Raw genomic sequence first — 15,000 nt, 5'->3', positions numbered from 1 at the left:
CTCTTCGGCATTTCGGTACTTCAATAATTGACGTGCAAGTCTCTTGGGAGGCGGGAGGGGGAGGGGGAGGGGGAAGGGGGAGGAGGAACGAGGGAGGGGGGAGGGGAGTGAGCTGGAATGCTCCACGTATTCAAAGCTTGTCAAAGTTTATGCAGTGTAAAGGTTTAAAGCCCGCTCATGAATGGCAGAGGCAAGGGACAGTGACATTGCCCTATCAAGCAGGACGATGCCCTAGAGGTTGACCATATATCATATGATCAGCGACCAAGCCCCCTCTCCACCCAAGCTAGGACCAGGGAGGGCCAGGCAATGGCTGTTGCTGACTCAACAGATCGACCTATCGGCTCCCCCAAACCCCCTAACCTTAGCTCACAAGGATGGTAAGGTTGCAGATACGAATGGCACTAACGAGACTGAGCGGGACTCGAACTCCCGACTGGCAAACACCAGGCAGAGACGTTACCAATCAGGCCACAACAACCCTCGCTCGTGAATGACAGAGGCAAGGGATAGCGACGATACGCTACCTAGCGGGACAATGCTCTAGAGACTGACCATATATACATATAAGTGCACAAGCCCCATCGCCCTCCAAGCTTGGACCAGGGAAGGCCAGGCAATGGCTGTTCTTGACTCAGCAGGTATACCTATACGCTACCTAGCGGGCCAATGCTGTAGAGACTGACCATATATACATATGATCAGTGTCCAAGCTACCTCGCCATCCAAGCTAGGACCAGGGAGGGCCAGGCAATGGCTGCTCCTGACTCAGCAGGTAGACCTATAAGCTCCCCTAAACCCCTCATCCTTAGCTCACAAGGATGGTGGCGTTTCAGACGCAACAAAAAACTATCGAGATTAAGCGGGATTCGAACCCCGATCCGGAAGATCGCCAAGCAGGGACGTTTCCAGTAGGCCATCACAACCCTGTCAATTTAAGTGTTGGGCAATTTTATTGTGGGAGACTCAAATTTTAGGCCGGGAGCACACTAGCGACTCTGTGACGCCACAAAGCCACAGCATCGTGTGGCGGGGATGTGGTCTCCCATAGGTTTCCATTGTTTTCACGCCTGTGGCGGGGATGAGCGACAGAGAGCCACAGTCGCTTGCCACAGTCGCTAGTTTGCGCGGCAAAACTTGAAAACAATGGAAACCTATGGAAAACCACATCCCCGCCACACGATGCTGTGGCTTTGTGGCGCCACAGAGTCGCTAATGTGCTCCAGTTTTGGGTGTCGTCTTTTGCTGTAACAACTCAGTGTAATTGAGCAATTACTTTGAATATTGGTTAACTTTCATCAGATTCAGGAAACTTTTAGGAAAAAGAAGAACTGATTTTTTCTTAATTTTTCATCAGATTATGGAACCTTTTAGCATTTTTTTTTTTTTTTTTTTTTTGTAACAAAGATGTATGAAGTATGGTTTTGCTTTCCAAGTTTTTGTTTATTCATTGGTTCGTTTCATAAAACTCAACTTTAATTCCAAATAGAGTTCCTGGTATATATCAAATTGGCCAAACACTACGATTAAGAAATTCTTCTTGTCTCTTGTAAAGAGTTTTTTTATTTATATCTTTTCCTGTCTTGAAAAATATTTGAATTATTTATTGAAGAGGATTCTTATTTATTTGCTAGTTTCATGAAACCCAATTTTAATTATAAATAAAGTTCCTAGTGTATATTCAACTAGCCAAACACTACTATTAAGGAATTCCTCTTGTCTGTTGTATATATATTGAAGAAGAGTGTAGTGTTTTTCTCCAAGTTGCGTCTCCCTTCATAGGCAAAGGATATATTATCATCGTCTTGAAGGGATAAATATATCTGGATGTTTTAATTCGCTTATTCAAGAAAGCATATTTTATCCGAAGGCCATAAATTTCTAGAAGGGAGTTTTTTTTTTTTTAATTATTCTTTCTTGTCTAAAAAACCTTTGAATTATATATTGAAAGTGTGTAGTGTTTTTTCTCCAAGTTGCATCTCCTCCCATAGGCAAAGATAAATTCACATCGTCTTGAAGGGATAAATATAAATGGATGTCTTAATACGCTTATTCAAGAATAAATCTTTCATCCGAAAGCCATAAATTTCTCAGAGGAAATTTTAATTTCGTCAAGAAATGACCCGAGGAAAAACCCATTAGAGAACGCGCCCTCAAGTCTCCCCCCTGAATGCCAAGGAAATTAAAAGACGCCTTCGAAAAATTTGCTGTTTTTTTCCCCTCCCGAGGAGGTCTGTCCCCCTCCTGAGGAGATCTGTCCCCCTCCTGAGGAGATCTGTCCCCCTCCTGAGGAGATCTGTCCCCCTCCTGGGGAGATCTGTCCCCCTCCTGGGGAGATCTGTCCCCCTCCTGGGGAGATCTGTCCCCCTCCTGAGGAGATCTGTCCCCCTCCTGAGGAGGTATGTCCCCCTCCTGAGGAGATCTGTCCCCCTCCCTCCTGAGGAGATCTGTCCCCCTCCCTCCTGAGGAGATCTGTCCCCCTCCCTCCTGAGGAGATCTGTCCCCCTCCTGAGGAGATCTGTCCCCCTCCTGAGGAGATCTGTCCCCCTCCTGAGGAGATCTGTCCCCCTCCCGAGGAGATCTGTCCCCCTCCCGAGGAGATCTGTCCCCCTCCCTCTCGAGGAGGTCCGTCCCCCTCCCGAGGAGATCTGTCCTTACAGACTTTGAGGAAGGATCGAAGTACATACGTTCAACAATTTCCTCAAGAAGTTTCAAGGATACATCCTTCTCTTGTGACTGATTAATGGCAGTAGGTTGGCCAAAGCACTAGCCACCCGTTGAGATACTATCGCTCGAGAGTTATTAGGTACTTTGATGGCCAGATAGTATTACTTTCGATTCCTCTCTGGTTACGGCTCGTTTCAATGTTGCCTACACATTCACTGATTAATCTGGCTTGTTCATTACACAGTCTCCTCTTTCCTCATACACTTGACAACACTTAGGATTACTGAAAATGTGCACTGTCTATAGTTACGGTTGGTTACGGCTCATTTTTCTTTTGTCTACGCATTCACCGAATAATCTGGCTTATTCTTTACAAAGTCTCCTCTTTCCTCATACACTTGACAACACTAAAGATAGCTGATAAATTCTTCTTAAGTCAAGGGGTTAACTACTGCACTGTAATTGTCCAGTGGCTACTCTCCACTTGGTAAGGGTATTATTATCATTGCTATTATTATTACTTGCTAAGCTACAACCCTAGTTGGAAAAGCAGGATGCTATAAGCCCAGGAGCCCCAACAGGGAAAATAGCTCAGTAATGAAAGGAAAAAAGAAAAAAGAAAATATTTTAAGAATAGCAATAACATTGAAATAAACATTTCCTATATAAACTATAAAATCTTTAACAAGACAAGAGAAAGAGAAATTAGATAGAATAGCGCACCCAAGTGTACCCTCAAGCAAGAGAACTCTTAACCCAAGATAGTGGAAGACCATGGTACAGAGGCTAGGGCACTACCCAAGACTAGAGATCAATGGTTTGATTTTGGAGTGTCCTTCTCCTAGAAGAACTGCTGATTTTTTGGCTATGATAAACTGCTTTTATTGAAGGATACTCCAAACTCAACCCGTTGTTCTCTAGTCCTGGGTAGCACCATAGCCATTGTACTATGGTCTTTCACATTCTTGGGTTAGAGTTCTCTTGCTTGAGGGTACAGGCTGGTACATTGTTCTGTCTGTTTCCTTATTTCCTTTCTTCACTGAGATATTTTCAGTGATGAAGCCTTTGGGCTTATAGCATCCTGCTTTTCCAAGTAGGATTATAGCTTAGCTATTATTATTATTATTATCATTATTATCATTATTATTATTATTATTATTATTACTAGCCAAGCTACAACCCTAGTTGCAAAAGCAAGAGGCTATAAGCCCAAGGGCTCCAACAGGGAAAAATAGCCTAGTGAGGAAAGGAAATAAGGAAATAAATAAATGATAAGAATGAATTAACAAAATATCATACTAAAAACAGTAACTGCGTCAAAAGAAATATGTCCAATATAAACTATTAACAACGTCAAAAACAGATATGTCATATATAAACTATAAAAAGACTCATGTCAGCCTGGTCAACATAAAAACATTTGCTCCAACTAGTAATAATGAGGATAAAACACCCTGAGAGAGGTAGTCCAGAAGCAGGTGTTTATAGCTTAGATTAGTAGACTTGGTTATGATGATTGCCTTTTCTACTGACAGGTCTTTAAAAGAATATTAAAGTTACGGAAGTAAATCTTGTCTTTTAACCATTTATCCCACTTGGGTAATATTCCATCCTTCCTATTCGGGTAGTTGAATCAGAAGAACTTCAAAAGTACACTTGAGGCAAATGTTTTTATGTTGAACAGGCTGATATAAGTCTTTATATAGTTTATATAAGAAATATCTGTTTTGATGCTGTTACCGTTTTTCTTTTCTAATATTTTATTTCAATTGTTCATTACTACTTATATCGTTTATTTATATCCTTATTTCCTTTCCTCACTGGGCTATTTATCCCTCTTGGAGCCTTTGGGCTTATGGCATCTTGCTTTTCCAACGAGGGTTGTAGCTTAACTAATAATAATAATAATAATAATAATAATAATAATAATCGCTTACCTAAGATAAAAAAAAAAAAATTATATCCCCCTAGATTATAACATTGTTATTCGCACTCGATCGTCTTCCAGGAAGAATTGAAAACAAACTAAAGGTTTGTTTTCAAACCTTCAGTTTGCCAATGACATTACCCTAGTATGACAATGCCCTGGAGACTGACCAAATACGCATAATCTGTTTGTGTAGGCAAGGGGAAAGCGAACCGTAACCAGAGAGAAGGATCCAATATAGTACTGTCTGGACAGTCAAAAGACCCCATAACTCTCTAGTGGTAGTATCTCAACGGGTGGGTGTTGCCCTGGCCAACCTACTACTTCAGTACGCTATAAGTATCACTTATTATCTAGATCAAACTGGCCTCCAATACTCTATGAATCAATCTAAATTCATAAATCAAACCTAAAAAGACATCAAATGTGCCTAATAGTTCATCAAAGCAGACGTGAAATCAAAACAGCCATTTCTATTTCATAGCCAGGCCAGTGTTTTTTACTTCCTTTCCAGGACAAGCTAGCCAACCTACTAACCCTGTGAGGAGAGGTATTATTATTATTATTATTATTATTATTATTATTATTATTATTATTATTATTATTAGCTAAGCTACAACCTTAGTTGAAAAAGCAAGATGTTCTAAGCTCAAGGGCTCCAACAGCGGAAAATAGCCTTGTGAGGAAAGATATAATTATTATTATCAATATTATCATTATTATTGTTATTATTATTTTTATTATTATTATTACTATTGTTGTTGTTGTTGTTGCTGTTGTTAAAGCTACAACCCTAGTTGGAAAAGTAAGATGCTATAAGCCCAAGTGCTCCAACAGGGAAAAATAGCCCGGTGAGGAAAGGAAATATGGAAATAATTAAACTACGAGAAGTAAGGAACAATTGAAATAGAATATTTTAAGAACGGCAACAACATTAAAATAGATCTTTCATATATAAACTATAATAACTTCAAAAGACAATTATTGTGTATTATGTTGATCTAATAAGGTAGCTTTTCCCCAAGCCCTCCAATTTTGAGTATTTGTCTTTTATATTTGGCAGTTATCTTCAATACAGACCTAAAATGACATTGGACAATTATCACGGAAATTGGTTATAAAATTTTTAATCAGGGTCTTTTGATTAACAATTTATCAATGTTAATGAATTGACTTATTTTAAGAAATGATCTAAACATCAATATATCACATACGTCAATAATTTTGTTGTGGTGGCCGATGTGGTAACGTCCCTGACTGGTGAACGCCAGATTAGGGTTTGAGTTCCGCTCAAACTCGTTAGTTTCTTTTGTCACTGCAATCTAGCAATCTTTGTGACCTAAGAATGGGGTGTGAGGTTTGGGGGAGCCTGTAGGTCTCTATCTGCCGAGTCATCATCAGCCATTGCCTGGCCCTCCTTTGTCCTAGCTTGGGTGAAGAAGGGGTTTGGGCGCTAATCATATGCTTGAGGGTACACTCGGGCACACTTTTCTATCTAGTTTCTCTTCCTCTTGTTTTGTTATAGTTTTTAAAGTTTATATAGGAAATATTCCTTTTAATATTAGTACTATTCTTAAAATATTTTATTTTTCCTTATTTCCTTTCCTCACTGGGCTATTTTCCCTGTTGGAGCCCCTGGGCTTATAGCATCCTGCTTTTCCAACTAGGGTTGTAGCTTAGCATTTGATAATAATAATAATAATAATAATAATAATAATAATAATAATAATAATAATAATAATAATGGTCAGTCTCTAGAGCATTGTCACTGTCCCTTGCCCCTGTCATTCATGAGCGGCCTTTAAAGCCTTGAAATTAGTTTCTAAGTGGGGATACCTTAACATGGTGAAAGGGTTTGTGTATCGCCATGATTAGCAGAGTTGCACTAGTCAGGGACGTCCATAATAAGTTGGTTTGCTTTGAGCGATTGGATAAAAATCTCCCATTACCAGTCAGCAGTTGGCCAGCGATGGTGATGAAAATGGCCAAACCCCAGACATGAATAATGATATGTCTGATCCCTTTGTATTGTATTTTACTAAAAATAGCTGCATTTGTTGTTGTTGTTGTTGTTGTTGTAAATATATACATATTGATGTATGTTTTCCTCTACATTCATTTGGCTTCTAAACATTTATCAACCATAAAACTTGAAAATATAATGATGAAAAGTAGTTTTTGATTGAGCGATTTAAATAAACGAGGATATTTTTCTTACGATACAAACATTCCTTGGAATCTACTTTTTCTATTATTGTGTTTTTCCCCAGTTTGTATGGGGGTAAGCACGGTTGCCTTCTTTTGAAGGACTTTGCTTTGGCTTTGGGGTAGACCGTAGTCCCGATCGGCTGCCCTGCCTGACATCGCTACGACCCTGGTAGCACATGTTAATATGTTGTACCAGTCGCCAACGTCCTTCCATCCAGCAGTGAGGAGTCCTGGCGCGGTTAGGTCGACAGTTAGAGACGTGTGAGATGTCTGTTCTGTTTTTAGAAGATTGAAAGCCAAGCAACTTTATTTTTTCTAACGTTATTTGGTAAAGAAATATATTTTACCTTTATCCACTACAATAGGATTGAACACCTACAAATGTATTAATCTCAATTGTTATTTCGTAAAGCAATATATTTTTCTTCTTTCCAATAAAGTAAGATTGAAAACCTAGAAATTTTATATTTAACGTTATTTTGTAAGGAAATATATTTGTTTTCCTTCTTTCCACTACAATAACATAGAAAATTTAGAGACTTTATTTTCTCTAACTTTATATAGTGAAGAAATATATTTTTCCCTCTTTCCCGTATAAAAAAGGAAAATTGAGATTTATTATCCCTATGGTTATTTCGCAAGGAAATATATTAGTTTTCCATCTTTCTGCTACAAGATTGAATATAGTTTTTGCCCCCTATTACTTCTTTCCCTTATAAAAAAAAAAAAAAAGGAAAATTGAAATGTATTATTCCCTATGGTTATTTCGTAAGGAAATATATTAGTTTTCCTTCTTTCTGCTACAAGATTGAATATAGTTTTTCCCCCCTATTTTAATCTTTGTCAAAAGCTTCCAGACAAACGACCCTCGTCCTAGTAAATATATATTTTCCCCCGAAGCTGAAACATCTCAATGCTCCACCTCTTAAGAATAAACCATTTCTATCCAAAAAGGCATAATTCAACGTCATCTTGAAATGACCCAAGGAAAAGCCCATTAGCTAACGCTCGTTTTTAAGTTGCCTCTTCTGAACGCACGTTTTAAGTTGCCTCTTCTGAACGCGCGTTTTTAAGTTGCCTCTTCTGAACGCGCGTTTTTAAGTTGCCTCTTCTGAAGGCGCGTTTTGAGTTGCCTATTCTGAACGCGCGTTTTTAAGTTGCCTCTTCTGAACGTGCGTTTTAAGTTGCCTCTTCTGAACCCGTGTTTTATGTTGCCTCTTCTGAACGCACGTTTTAAGTTGCCTCTTCTGAACGCGTTTTTAAGTTGCCTCTTCTGAACGCGTTTTTAAGTTGCCTCTTCTGAACGCGCGCTTTTAAGTTGCCTCTTCTGAACGCGCGCTTTTAAGTTGCCTCTTATGAACGCGCGCTTTTAAGTTACCTCTTCTGAACGCACGTTTTAAGTTACCTCTTCTGAACGCACGTTTTAAGTTGCCTCTTCTGAACGCGTGGTTTAAGTTACCTCTTCTGAACGCACGTTTTAAGTTGCCTCTTCTGAACGCGCGGTTTAAGTTACCTCTTCTGAACGCACGTTTTAAGTTGCCTCTTCTGAACGCGCGGTTTAAGTTACCTCTTCTGAACGCACGTTTTAAGTTACCTCTTCTGAACGCACGTTTTAAGTTGCCTCTTCTGAACGCGTGGTTTAAGTTACCTCTTCTGAACGCACGTTTTAAGTTGCCTCTTCTGAACGCACGGTTTAAGTTGCCTCTTCTGAACGCACGGTTTAAGTTACCTCTTCTGAACGCACGTTTTAAGTTGCCTCTTCTGAACGCCCGTTTTAAGTTGCCTCTTCTGAACATGCGTTTTTAAGTTGCCTCTTCTGAACGCGCGTTTTTAAGTTGCCTCTTCTGAACGCGCGTTTTTAAGTTGCCTCTTCTGAACGGGCGTTTTTAAGTTGCCTCTTCTGAACGGGCGTTTTTAAGTTGCTTCTTCTGAACGTGCGTTTTTAAGTTGCCTCTTCTGAACGCGCGTTTTTAAGTTGCCTCTTCTGAACGCGCGTTTTTAAGTTGCCTCTTCTGAACGCGCGTTTTCAAGTTGCCTCTTCTGAACGCGCAAGGGAGATTAAAAGCGCCGCCTTCGAAGACACTTTTGTTTTTTTTTGTACCCGAGGAGATTTATCCTTCCCGACTTTACGAAAGACTGGGAGGACATCTGTTCCTCAATCTCCTTGCGAGGAGTTTCGAGGACGTGTCCTCATCTTGACGCTCTGTGATTTATGGCAGTCTTTACCCACACACGAGTGGTACTCGAGGAATGCTGCTTATGGCTGGCTTCGAGGATGAGATTTTTTTTTTCGGGGTATGTAATTAATGCATTTTAAACAAGCAAAATAAAGGCAGATTTGATCATTGCAATTATAAAATGTTTTTCCTTTTAAGATACATTTCTATAAAAGAAAATGTCTGGAGCGAGAAATTAAACTGTACACAAAGACAGACACTTGCCTTCCCTCCTGTAATGCTCGAAAATAGACCAATTTACGCCCACTTTCTAAATGGGAATATCTTAACGCGGTGAAAGGGTTAAGTATGGCAATGATCAGCATAGCTTTACTCGTCAGGGCCACCCATACTAGGTTGGTTTCGTGATCGATCAGATGAAAACCTCCCACTATCACCAATTTGCACTGGCCAGCATGGTGATGAAAACGGGCCAAACCCCAGACATGAATAAGGACATGTCTGGGGCCTTTGTCTTGCAGTGGACTAGAAACGGCTGCATTTGCTGTTGTTGTTATTGTTATTGTTCTTGGTGTTGTTCAGGCGATAAATGAAGACAAACCTATTTTCATCTCCCATCACCAATCCACACTGGCCAGCGTGGTGATGAAAAAGGGCCAAACCCCAGGTATGAATAAGGACATGTCTAGGATCTTTGTCCTACAACAGACTAGAAACGGCTGCATTTGTTGCTGTTCTTGATTAGACTAAAATCTCCACTCTATACCAGTTTTCGCTGGCCAGCATAGTGAAAAAAAAAAACTGGTCAAACCCCAGATATGAATAAGGACATGTCTGGGTCCTTTGTCCTACAGTGGACTAGAAACTGCTGCATTTCTTGTTGATCAGACTAAAATCTCCGCTCTATACCAATTTACACTTGCCAACATTGGTGAGAAAAACTGGTCAAACCCCAGACATGAATCAAGACATGTCTGAGGCCTTTGCCCTGCAGTAGAGTGGAAACGGATGATTTTGTTGTTGTTATCGTTGTTGTTATTGTTGTTGTTGTTGTTGTCGTCGTCGTCATCGTTGTTGTTATTGTTGTTGTTGTTGTCGTCGTCATCGTTGTTGTTATTGTTGTTGTTGTCGTCGTCATCGTTGTTGTTGTTGTTGTCGTTGTCATCGTTGTGGTTGTTGTTGTTGTTGTCGTCGTCGTCGTCGTTGTTGTTGTTATTGTTGTTGTTGTCGTCGTCGTCGTCGTTTTTATTATTGTTGTTGTTGTTGTTGAAGTCAAACCTATATTCCGTGGTTCCGTGAGAGGTCGGACCCAAGCGGTACCAGAAGCTAGTTGGGAGGTGCATCACCATATCTTGCAGCCTCCAAAGATGCGGCCCAGCGCTAATAATACCGTCGTGGGTTGCGGGTTATACGAATAGTTGCAGCCTTTGGCTTCTGCTGCAAATTGCACAGTGATAGTTGATAGCTTTGAAACCTTAATTAGGAGATGTAAATGAGCTCTGCCTCGAGATTATTTGGCCTTAAGGTATCTTATCTTCGCTTGTCTTCTACGACGGGTGTTGGGACTGGGCTCTCTCTCTCTCTCTCTCTCTCTCTCTCTCTCTCTCTCTCTCTCTCTCTCTCTCTCTCTCTCTCTCTCTCTCTCTCTCTCTACTTTGGCCCCAGCTCTCTCTCTCTCTCTGTCTCTCTCTCTCTCTACTTTGGCCCCAGCTCTCTCTCTCTCTGTCTCTCTCTCTCTCTCTCTCTCTACTTTGGCTCCAGCTCTCTCTCTCTCTCTCTCTCTCTCTCTCTCTCTCTCTCTCTCTCTCTCTCTCTCTCTCTCTCTCTTCCAATTTCTTAAAAAGCTGATTATGAAGATGAAGTTATATTTGCTATAAAACGCTCAACTTTCGTCTACTTAAAATATTACTACAAAAACTTTCAAAGACTTGAAATAAAACAGCATAACCTTATTACTTTAGAGAACTATTTTACTTAACTATGCAGGGATAAAACACTAAACAACTCTATACAATATATAAAAATGCTTAGAAAACTATTGAAAAATTTAAGACTTTATTGAAACTCCAAATTTTGTTTATTATTATTATTATTATTATTATTATTATTATTATTATTCAAGCCACAACCCTAGTTGGAAAAGCAAGATGCTATAAGCCCAAGGGCTCCAATAGGGAAAAATAGCCTAGTGAGGAAAGGAAATTGAGAATAAATCTAGATATAAGAAGATAGTTCCAAACTGAAACTCTTATAAATAATAAAATTTATGAAAGATTGATAAACCAGATTTTAGTCCCTAACGAATTCATTTTTTTTTTCAATATAGACTTGAAGTTTTTGGTAAATATTCGAGAGCGTAATTTTATTTAATTACGATATTTTGCGATAATATATTACGATAAACGATACTCATTAACTCTGATTTTCAGTACTGAAGACATAAATGTGGCTTAAAAGTGCTTCACTAATTACAATGTTAATTAGAATTTTGAGAGGAAAAATAGTCCCTGACTGGTGAACGCTAGACTGAATTCAACTTCCGCTCAAACTCGTTAGTTTCTTTAGTCGCTGCAACCTCACCATCCTCGTGAGCTACGGATGGGGGTTTTGGGGGGGAGCCCATAGGTTTATCTCCTGAATCATCAGCAGCCATTGCCTGCCCCTTTTTGGTCCTAACTTGGGTGGAGAGGGAGCTTGGGCGCTGATCATATGTATATATGGTCAATCTTTAGGGCATTGTCCTACTTGCCCATACGGTCCGTCTCTAGGGCATTGTCCTACTTGCCCATACGGTCCGTCTCTAGGGCATTGTCCTACTTGCCCATACGGTCCGTCTCTAGGGCATTGTCCTACTTGCCCATACGGTCCGTCTCTAGGGCATTGTCCTACTTGCCCATACGGTCCGTCTCTAGGGCATTGTCCTACTTGCCCATACGGTCCGTCTCTAGGGCATTGTCTACTTGCCCATACGGTCAGTCTCTAGGGCATTGTCCTTTTTGCCCATGGGTCGTAGCTTCGGTGGAGAGGTGGATTGGGCGCTGATCATATGGTCAGTCTCTAGCGCATTGTGCTGCTTGATAGGGCAATGTAACTGTCCTTTGCCTCTGCCATTCATGAGCGGATTTTAAACCTTTAAATACTATTAAATGCGATATCTCATAAGCTTATCTGATGCATAAAGGGATTAGTTAAATTTCAATGAGGATTTACAATAATTTTTCTAAATTAGTTTAAGTAATCAAAACCCGGAAATTATAATTTATCAAAGGTTATGAAGAACTTTTTTACCTCCGCCAACGAAGCTAGGAGGAGGTTATGTTTTACCCCCTGTTTGTGTATGCGTATGTGTGTTTGTTTGTGTGTGTGTTTGTTTGTTTATGAACAGCTTCCTGGTCCCAATTTTAATCATAGAGTAATGAAACTTGAAGGTATTAACTGTTATGTAAAAAGCTGAAAACTATTAAATTTGGAAGGTCAAGGTCAAGGTCACGGTCAAGCGAAATGTCCAATTCACTTAATCCGCCATAAATTTGGACATCGTTGTCACTGACTTCAAACTTTGTTCATATTTGAGTATGAAAATCTATGCCAATTAATGTATGTTAAGGTCAAAGTTCAAGGTCAAGGGCGAGCAAAAGGTCGAGAAATAAGCTGTCGCGGTGGAGGTCTGCGCTCTACTGAGTGCCCCTCTAGTTTACTTCTGTAATTATAAGACAGAAGAGTATAAGCTGCCGCGGCGGAGGTCTGCGCTCTACCGAGTTTTAAAGGTTTAAAGGTCGCTCATGAATGGCAGAGGCAAGGGACAGTGACATTGCCCTAGCAATCAGGACAATGCCCTAGAGACTGACCATATATTTATATGATCAGCGCCCAAGCCTCCTCTCCACCCAAGCTAGGACCAGGGAGGGCCAGGCAGTGGCTGCTGATGACTCAGCAGATAGACCTATAGGCTCCCCAAACCCCCCAACCTTAGCTCACAAGGATGGTAAGGTTGCAGACACTAATGGCACTAACGAGTCTGAGCGGGGGACTAATTTACTTCTGCAATTATAAGACGAGTATAAGCTGCCGCGGCGGAGGTCTGCGGTCTACTGAGTGCCCCTCTAGAAGAGTATCTGTTCTAAAAAGCACATAAGAGACTTGACAAAAAATGTGTGGATATCTAATTATTTACCAGCACAAAAAAAAAAAAAAATTAGACTCCTACTAAACTGACCTAAATAAATTCGAGAGAGATTAATCATATTATATATTAAATCTGACTAATAAAATAAACAACGTAGAAATAAATATATATGATAAACATAAATTTTGATTCCATCTTGAATCTATGCTGCTTCAAAACTTTAATGTCTTAGAAACAAATATTGGAATCCAATAAAATGTCAATATTTTCTGACCAAAACATAAATCCATTAGTATAGCTTGTGGCAAAGCACTCTTCTCGCATTATAGAAGGAACGATATAGATATTCTTAAAGTACCTCAATCATGAAAATGGATACTTGGTAAAATAGGTTACATACCTTCTTATGTAGATGCAAAATACTCCCAGTATTGCCTGTATTGATAGTGTCTTTTATACCTTTTTAAATGTAAAATGGTTCTGGCATGACCTGTACTGTTAAGTCTTGCATACCTTCTTAAATGCAAAATATTCCTAGCATGACCTATACTGATAGTGAGTCTTACATACCTTCTTAAATTTAAATTGCTTCTGACATAAGCTGTACTGATAGTAAGTCTTGCATGCCTTCTTAAATACAAAATGCTTCTGGCATGAACTGTACTGATAGAGTCTTGTATACCTTCTTAAATGCAAAATGCGTCTGGCATGAGCTTTATTAATAGCAAGTGTTGCATACCTTCTTGGGTAAGTGCAAAATGCTTCTGACATAACCTGTTTTAATATTAAGTCTTGCATACCTTCTTGGTTAAGTGCAAAATGTTTCTGGCATGACCTATACTGATAGTAAGTCTTTCAGGCAAGTGCAAAATGCTTCTGGCATAACCTGTACTGATAGTAAGTCTTACAGGCAATTGCAAAATGCTTCTAGCATGACCTGTACTGATAGTAAGTCTTACAGGCAAGTGCAAAATGCATCTGGGATGACCTGTACTGATAGTAAGTCTTACAGGCAAGTGCAAAATGCATCTGGGATGACCTGTACTGATAGCAAGTCTTGCAGACAAGTGCAAAATGCTTCTGGCATGACCTGTACTGATAGCAAGTCTTGCAGGCAAGTGCAAAATGCTTCTAGCATGATCTGTACTGATAGTAAGTCTTGCAGGCAAGTGCAAAATGCTTCTGGCATGACCTGTACTGATAGCAAGTCTTGCAGGCAAGTGAAAAATGCTTCTGGCATGACTTGTACTAATAGCAAGTCTTGCAGGCAAGTGCAAAATGCTTCTGGCATGACCTGTACTGATAGCAAGTCTTGCAGGCAAGTACAAAATGCTTCTAGCATGACCTGTACTGATAGTAAGTCTTGCAGGCAAGTGCAAAATGCTTCTGGCATGACCTGTAGTGATAGCAAGTCTTGCAGGCAATTGCAAAACGCTTCTGGCATGACCTGTACTGATAGTAAGTCTTGCAGGCAAGTGCAAAATACATATAGGATGATCTGTACTGATAGTAAGTCTTACAGACAAGTACAAAATGCTTCTAGCATGACCTGTACTGAGAGTAAGTCTTGCAGGCAAGTGCAAAATGGTTTTGGTATGACCTGTACTGAGAGTAAATCTTACAGGCAAGTACAAAATGCTTCTGGCGTAACCTCTACTGATAGTAAGTCTTGCAGGCAAGTGCAAAATGCTTCTAGCATGACCTGTGCTGATAGTAAGTCTTGCAGGCAAGTGCAAAATGCTTCTGGGATGACCTGTACTGAGAGTAAGTCTTACAGGCAAGTGCAAAATACATCTGGGATGACCTGTACTGATAGTAAGTCTTGCAGGCAAGTGCAAAATACATCTGGGATGACCTGTACTGATAGTAAGTCTTACAGGCAAGTACAAAATGCT

The 15,000-nt window shown here is 40.1% G+C and overlaps 1 protein-coding gene across 1 annotated transcript in view; it reads left to right on the top strand.

Moving 5' to 3' along the window:
* Window positions 1–13,935: 13,935 nt before the first annotated feature.
* Window positions 13,936–15,000, top strand: part of LOC137621058 (sericin-2-like) — a 1,125-nt gene continuing 60 nt past the window's right edge. Inside the window, exon 1 of the mRNA XM_068351497.1 lies at window positions 13,936–15,000. This exon is cut by the window's right edge and continues 60 nt beyond it. Coding sequence (XP_068207598.1) covers window positions 13,936–15,000 — 1,065 coding nt within the window.

Source organism: Palaemon carinicauda, chromosome 27 (assembly GCF_036898095.1).
Source record: "Palaemon carinicauda isolate YSFRI2023 chromosome 27, ASM3689809v2, whole genome shotgun sequence".
In the NCBI taxonomy this organism is placed as follows: Eukaryota; Metazoa; Arthropoda; class Malacostraca; order Decapoda; family Palaemonidae; genus Palaemon; species Palaemon carinicauda.
This window is presented reverse-complemented; position numbering and strand designations above follow the sequence as displayed.